Source organism: Mycetomoellerius zeteki, unplaced genomic scaffold (assembly GCF_001594055.1).
Source record: "Mycetomoellerius zeteki isolate Tzet28-1 unplaced genomic scaffold, Tzet1.0 scaffold80, whole genome shotgun sequence".
NCBI classification, from domain to species: domain Eukaryota; kingdom Metazoa; phylum Arthropoda; class Insecta; order Hymenoptera; family Formicidae; genus Mycetomoellerius; species Mycetomoellerius zeteki.
In genome coordinates this window covers 18239-26113 of record NW_017257831.1, presented here as the reverse complement: position 1 = coordinate 26113, position 7875 = coordinate 18239, and the positions used below count along the sequence as shown (strand labels likewise).

General features: G+C 32.8%; 1 protein-coding gene across 2 annotated transcripts in view; it reads left to right on the top strand.

The window, feature by feature from the left end:
• Positions 1 to 7875, top strand: part of LOC108729863 (RNA-binding Fox protein 1) — a 161552-nt gene that overhangs the window by 149232 nt on the left and 4445 nt on the right. For both annotated transcript variants that reach the window (XM_018459202.1, XM_018459204.1), the window contains exon 10: positions 7612 to 7777. In XM_018459202.1, coding sequence (XP_018314704.1) covers positions 7612 to 7777 — 166 coding nt within the window. The remainder of the gene's footprint in view (positions 1 to 7611; positions 7778 to 7875) is intronic.

The window sequence follows — 7875 nt, the reverse complement described above, 5'->3', positions numbered from 1 at the left end:
ATAATCATAAAATAGTTGAAATTACCATAAAAATGGTTCAAGTGACTATAATTTTATAGTTATATTTTGGGACAACCATATTTTTTATGGTTGTTGCTGGAACTATATATATATTGTAGTTACTGTTATTATTATTATAGCAGTAATAATCGTAATTATAGTAATATATAATTATAGTTACAAATACCAAACATTTTTGTCTCTGTGTATTTGGCTGTTTGATAGCCGGACACAGATTATTGTATTAATGTACAGTAAAGACTCTGTCTTTGTGCTATATTACGCAAGCATAGACGTATCTACATATATTTTGGTTATTTAGATATTTGCATTTGACTAACTTGCCTCTGTGCTAGCCCCGCTCTACCCTATATCTAAAAGCTAAATATAGATCTGAAAATAATTTTGTTGAACCATCAAAATAGGAATACCAAGCATGATGAACAATGTTACAAAAAGTCTTTTTAGTAATCAATTTAAAAGTCTTACGTAATTATTTCGATTCGCAAATTATCAGATTAGGATTTAGAATGAATCAATTATAAATGTATAATGCCTATTAGAGCCAACGCAATTAATTATTGTATTATAGTAAATAAATTTTTACACATTTCAACAACTCTCTTGTGTTGGCTCTGATAAGCATTTACATTTATTCATTTTTATCCAACAAGATTATTTTCAGATCTATGTCTATAGATATTTCAGCAAAATTGTCATTTTCGTAATAAGTACTTATTTTGGAGATTAACGGAATCAATTTTGTTTAAATAATCTGCCGTTCTCTCTCTCTCTCTCTCTCTCTCTCTCTCTCTCTTTCTAAAGGAGATATCTTACACCGAAAATATGTCTATAAAACACATGATACAGTCGTAAACGCCGGTAAATATCTAAGCAAAGACATTTTGCGGTTCTGAGTCATTGAGCAATGACTATTTGTTGGATGCATTATATGCATGAGTAACTACTTTACGAGATCATCGCTGGCAGACACTTTAAAAGTCGACTTTCAATATTATGACATTATTGCGCAAATGCTTTGTTATGAATGTCGTAGAGTCAAAGTATATTGCTTCAGGAATTTTCATGTCCCTTGTAAAGAAATTTATTATGAATATATATCAAGAGATTGAAGAGTACATCGCGCCAGGAATTCTCGCTCAAATTCTATAAGAGAAAATTCAGCCTTAGGGAATTGAAGCGACACGATGTTAAAATAACAGAAAACTATTATTCTCTATCTATAGAGAAATAACTAATCAAATCTTTAATCTTTGTTCGTGAACGTTAAAATTCAAGAATGTGTCAAACTGCGCATAAAAATTGTAATATTGCTTTCTCGTCGTTATCGTATAAACTTTAAGTTGCTTATCGAATGGAAATAAACATTAAATAAATCGTTCGTTTATCGATAACGCGTGAATGTAAAAACGAGGTTAGTAACACGTAAAATGAATCTTGCACGTAAATAATAATCAAATGCGATTAATGAAACGTTAAATGGCGCGCTAATAGAAAAACAGGATTCTCGCGTTTGATGAAAATTCGTGATCAGAAAGCATGAAGGGTGTCTTCAAACGAGCTGAGTTATAAATTATCCAGGCGTACGCGCTCAGAATTTTTTTTGCGGCTAATTTGGATGGGCTCAATCTGCAAATTTGACAGCCAACATCCCGTCAGACGCGTGCTTTTTTTCGTTGCCACCCACGTTTTCATTGGTGAAGAAACCTCGTTCGTACGGAGAATTTACGAGCCGTCCACGTAACAGAGTCGGCCCAATTGCCAACCTCTTCTTCGACTTTGTTGAGAGACCTCCGTAAATCAACGTCATCGAGGAACACACGTCATATTACGACTGACGGGCTCATCCTAGCCAGATAGCGCGAAGATATTCGTGTGTTAAATGTCAATGGCACACAGCGCGAAATGGGCCCATATATTCTAGCTATTTATATGAATTTACTGCATTTCCTCTTCTTTTGAGACGTTAATCGTAAAACTTAAATTCGAAGAACATCAGAAAAAAATATACAGATAATTGATAGAAAATGGGATGTAAAAATAAGAAACAACTTGTCGCGTAATAAATTATTTTAAACGTAATAAAAAATATAATAATCCTTATAGAATTATAGATACACACGGAAAGAATGATTTTGCTGAAGTATCTAAATTTAGATAGAAATCTGAAAATAATTCATTAAACTGCCAAAATAATTATTCAAAAAATCTCAAACACGATGAGTAATGTCATCAAAAGTTTCGCTATTCTAGAAATAAGCAATTCGCGCGAGCGTCTCACATAATTATTTTGGTAGACCAATAAAATTATTTTCAAATCTGTATCTATCTGAATTTTTAAATATTTCAGCGAAACTATTCTTTCTGTATTTAGTCTGTTGAATTCATAATTAGATTACAAAATGTCAAAGCTAAATTTTAAAGAGGAAAAGTCTTGCAATAATAATCGTATTCTATAAATATTCCGTAGAAATTTAATCTTATGATCTTCAATGATAATTTATTTCATTTTATTTTATTATGCAAAATATTAGATTGTTTTCTCTATATCTGTAAAAATATGAATAAATATTAATGAATATACTTTTCAGTACAGTAAATGTGTATAGAGCAACTGTGAACAACACAGTTCAACTTTGAAAATCGCGGAAAGTTCCCGATAGGGTTAAAATGTTTGGTTTTTATTTAACTTTGGTTCAATAATTAGTTCGGCCGCACTGGTTTAATCTGCGTGTCTTCTCCAGAGAGATCAAAATGCCGTATCAACAAAATATTTTGAAAATCTTTTCGTTAGCTTATAATTGAGGCTCGTTGGACCTACAGCTAGCTTTCCATCAGCGAATAATATAAGTTATACAGTTTGTATACTATAATTGGCAAAAGATGTTCTTGCCTCCTTGTTATCCATCAGATGTTTTTACAGTCGCGAATAAAAATTAAGGCTTTCACCTTTAGCTTCTTAATATATACCATAACGTTAATAAAAGGTACATAAAGAAAGAAGGAGCGAAAAGATGGAAAGTCGAAGTAATCCAAAGAAAAGCAGACCAGTTTTCCTTCAATTTTCTACTCTATTCAATTATTAAAATCAATTAGGCTTGCAGAAATGTAATTTTTATTATTACAACGTGAAATGTTTGCTAATACATGCGGAAAAGTAAAGATGTTAAGATCAGTTCACTAAAAATTTTATTCATAACAAAGGATAGCAAATATGATTAAATAAAATTTTAATAATAATAATAATAATTCAAAATAATAGGTAAAACATTTGTTGATCTCTTTTCTGTTCTAAAATTTTTAAGTTAATTAAAACAAAATTGCATGATTCTATCCTTTTTGCATTAGGAAAGATGTTATCTTTCATGCATTTTTCGAAACGCTAAGCAAAGCTTACTTTCCACGACCTTTATCACTGTCAGACGCGAAAAAAAGTACTCGCGAGTCCAACCACAACGAGATGCTGAATCGATGTAACTGCGAGATAAAAAGCTATAATCATCAGTTTCGCGCGCGACAAGAGAACCATTTCTTGCCACGATCTCGACACTTCTGGTCGGTTGACCCCGGAAATTGGATTCGCGAGAAATTATTATCTCCTTGTTTCCGACGATATTTCATCGAAAGCGAATCATTGCGGTCGTATACGCTGAAGGGATTACGTAATTCTCACCGCAGTAAGATCGAATCATTGTGAGAAACACGACGCAACTCTTTGACAGAATCTCCGCGTATTTTGAACAGTTCGAGAACGAAATTTCATTCAAGAAAATTTGTGGAGCAACTTGGCGCCTCTCACTCCGTTTTCAATACGTCCTGTTTTCTTCCTGGTAGCAAAACAGTTCGTTCGCCGTTTCGCCTCCACCTACCCTCCCACTCCTCCCCCCCCGCTGTCTTTTTTCGTGACAAAACGTCGAATAACAACCCGTTCCTGACCGCTGAAAGTTTCTGGCGCCGACTAAATTGTGTTTTCGTCGCGATATGTGAGCCGGTCAGCCAATTCACGCTGCAAGTCGCTATTTACAGACCTCTGCGATGTCAAAAATTATTGAACGCTCAATAACGCTGTCATTCTTGCAGAGTTACGAGTAGCTCTGTTCAAAAATTGTATTTTCTGTCTGCATTATTAAAACCTGAAGCCTGAAACATAATTGAAAAGCACAGAATAGGAACAGGGAATAATAGATTTCAATCTATCAGAATACATAGCTTCTAATAGGTTAAAATCTGTGTTATGCTTTGTTCCTATGTCTGTTTCTTTTATGTTACTTTTCAATTATGTCTTTGACTTCCATGTGTTGCACATTATGCAAATATTTTATTCTTTCCATGTAAATTATTTGAACGATCCAAGAACAATGCATAATATTTAATAATAAATAATAATAAATAATAATAAACAATAATATTTAATAGTAAAGTTAGAACTTTTACGTTTAAAGTTTAAGTTCGAAAAAAAAACATCGCTTTTTATATTAATATTGAAATAATGAAATGCTAATTCACCTATTTAATATTTAACTGAAGCTTTGTCGAATAGCTAATACTAAATTATACATAAAAGTCACATCACTTTTCGAACTTTTAAATTTTCAAGTACCTGAATGTTATCAAACTCTAGAATTGTGATATTTTAAAACTATTTGAAAGCTTTTAATTTGATTACTTATAGCTCTTTGATATTTTTACTCGGTAAAAATTGATTCCAAATTTTGCAACGAATTGTAGGTTAACATGTTTTAAAATTGTTGTTGGACTTTTTTTTATATTATCGATTCTTTATTAAGCTTGCAATAATTTATGATTAGCGCGAGCGATGGACAATGCTTGAATTGTGATATTCCTTTACAACTGCAATTACCTAGATTTAATATCTACAAATTTCTGGAATATATTTCGCGTCTTTTTCTTTTATTAATAACGAGATAACGGATTTTACTTATTAGTACGGACAGTATAATAATGCTCGACGTTTCGAAATTATGACTGGCAGTACTGTAATATTCCTTTTGCGTCGTCGTTCTTTGTGTTAATATTGAAGTAATAAAATGATAATTCATCTATTTAATATTTAACTGAAGTTTCGTCGAATAGTTAACATTAAATTATACATAATACGTTAGCAATTACCTGGAATAATTTACATAGAATACAGATTTATTAGTAAGTATGTCCCCACACACGTGCGCACACACGCACACACACACCGATTTTTTTTTATTAATAACTCTTTAATCTTATTTTTATTGTAAAATATATAGTCATATATTTAATTAAAATCTATAAAAAGACAGAAATTTTATCATTCATATAGTACAATGTAGATGTAACTTTGTTATTATATATGATTATTTTATTCATTATTTATTAATAATATATGTAATGTACATATGTAATACTCGGCTATAATTACCGCATAAATATTATTTATAAAATAATACACCTAACACGTGTCTTCTGTAATATTGCACAAAATTACGTATAAAATGTTACAATAAATTAACGATGTGGTCCGAACAATTGAGCTTAAAACAGGACTTAATTCTCCCAGGCTTTAGGAGCACTCTTGTCACGATAGTATTCGAGCAAACTGCATTCAGGTTTAGGTCAAACGCGCGAATGGTAATGTCATGGAAATCGCAAGTATCTGAGTGCGCTAGTGTTACGTTATCGCGTAATAGGATACATATATACGTCGGCGTATCGAATTGCACTATCCTAGATGCATGCACGTAGGTGCTATCATCCTGGCGCCAGTGAGTGCGCTCTCAACTGCCCTATCTTCATCGGGCATAAATCCCCTGGTGCATCGAGCGAGATTTCGATGCTGCGTGTAAACATTTGTGGAGTTCGCCGTTTAAACATCGTAGGTATTTCCAAATACTATAGACGATCCTTTTGTGAGACTCACTCGAGCAAGTTTACTTATTACCTCAGGCATAATAGCTACAACAACATGGTCGACACGCCAGAGAGAAAATGATTATTTATTGTTATACTACAAGTATCAGGAATTTTCTTAACACTTTTTGCTCGTCTCTACGAGCTTTCATTATTGAAACTTCATTCTACTCTGAGTTACTTAGGCAAAAGTATTTTCGAGATCATTTTGGAAGACATTTAGAATAGTTTCCTTTCCATCTGTCAGGCTTACATCGAGGTTGAAAAAAAAGGAGCCCGATAATTCGTCATCCCAATTCTTTTCTATTTCATATTATATTTGTAGTTTTCAAATCTTTTATCTTGCACCGTGGCTACTTTCATGAATCTTCATGTTGCATGAAATTTTTTTATTATATCTCCATTTATATATTCGTTTTTTTTTATCCAAATTATTTAATATGGAACATAAAAAATATTTGTGTCGAAAAAATTTAGAAATATAATTTTTCCATTCGACATTTCAATGTGTACGAAAAATAGTTTCGAAATTAGTAAATGATGAAAAATTTTTATTTTTAATATGTTTTTGTATTTTAGGATTCATAATTAGAAAGTGGAATGTTTGCATTATCGCAAAATATTCGATAATATAGCCGCTTGATGTCATAAAGAAATATTGAATATCATCAGTTTCGACCAGATCATGTTCCTTGTAAATAAAATATCCCTCTCGAAGCTTGTATAAGATACAACTACGAGTGTCACAGTTAGTTATATATGCTCGAAATGTTTGAATATCCATGCACTGACATTTTTAAAACAGCGAGAGAAATGTGATGCAAGGGATTTCGACAATATTTTTTAACTGGTATATATTCAAGCCTGAAAATGTCACTTGGCTGTTGCATCTCGCTGTTCTATTGATGTCGCAACGAACAACGCTGATGCGTTTCACGTAGTAATTGCACATAGAAAACGTTAGCAAACAAAATTAGTATATTTTCAGTTATTCCGACAGTTTATTACTTTCGAGACTTAAAATGAATATGAAATAAATTTTATTTTATAAAATAAATATGAATCAAATTTTAGAATATTAACTCTTAAAAATATATAATAAAATTTAATAAGAGTGTAAAATATGTTCGCAGTAATAAAAAAATTTTTCAGAGCCATTGCGAAGAAATTGGTCATAGTTATTCTGTTAATGTTAAAATTATAATTGATATAATCCTAATCATCCCTAAACATCTTAAAATATTTATTTATTGCATAACAAAATTACACATGCTGATGTAACCATTCATAGTTGTGTTCTATTGATGTATATCTGATATTTAAATTATTTCTAATTAAAATTCTTTTTGTATACTTCTCTTCCGCATCTAGTAGACATTGATCAATTGAGGGTACGATTGGAAAAGAGTGCATTTATTTAAAGTTTCTATTTGTGTTTATTGGATATATTGTAGAAGTATTTGCAGTTTTATAGACAATGGCTGTAATTGAGTACATTTTCCTACCATTCCTTTTGTTTTATGTCTCTTTTCCAGCCGCAATTGACATTTTCCATTTAGAACTACAGATTAGAAAGCTACGTTTTCTGTATGCAACGACACGAGCCTCTAGGAACGATCGTATTAGTATCGTTTCTCGCTGAGATCATCCTCTCTGTCTGTTTTCGAGCTTGCTTGAGCCTTGCATCCCCCCCCCCCCCCCCAGCCGCAGCCTCACCATTGTTGAAGACACCACTATCAACGGCACAGCAGGCTACATACGCAGCTGCAGCAACCTACACGGCGGTGGCTGCGCGCGCATACGGCGCAGCTGCAGCTGCGGCACAACCGGTCGCAGGATATGCCGCAGTCGCGGGGTAAGTGCACCACATTTTCACCCGAGAAACCCTCGTGTATGTACTCTCACTCACCACGAATCCTTCAGGACCTCTCTCTCTCTCTCTCTCTCTCTCTC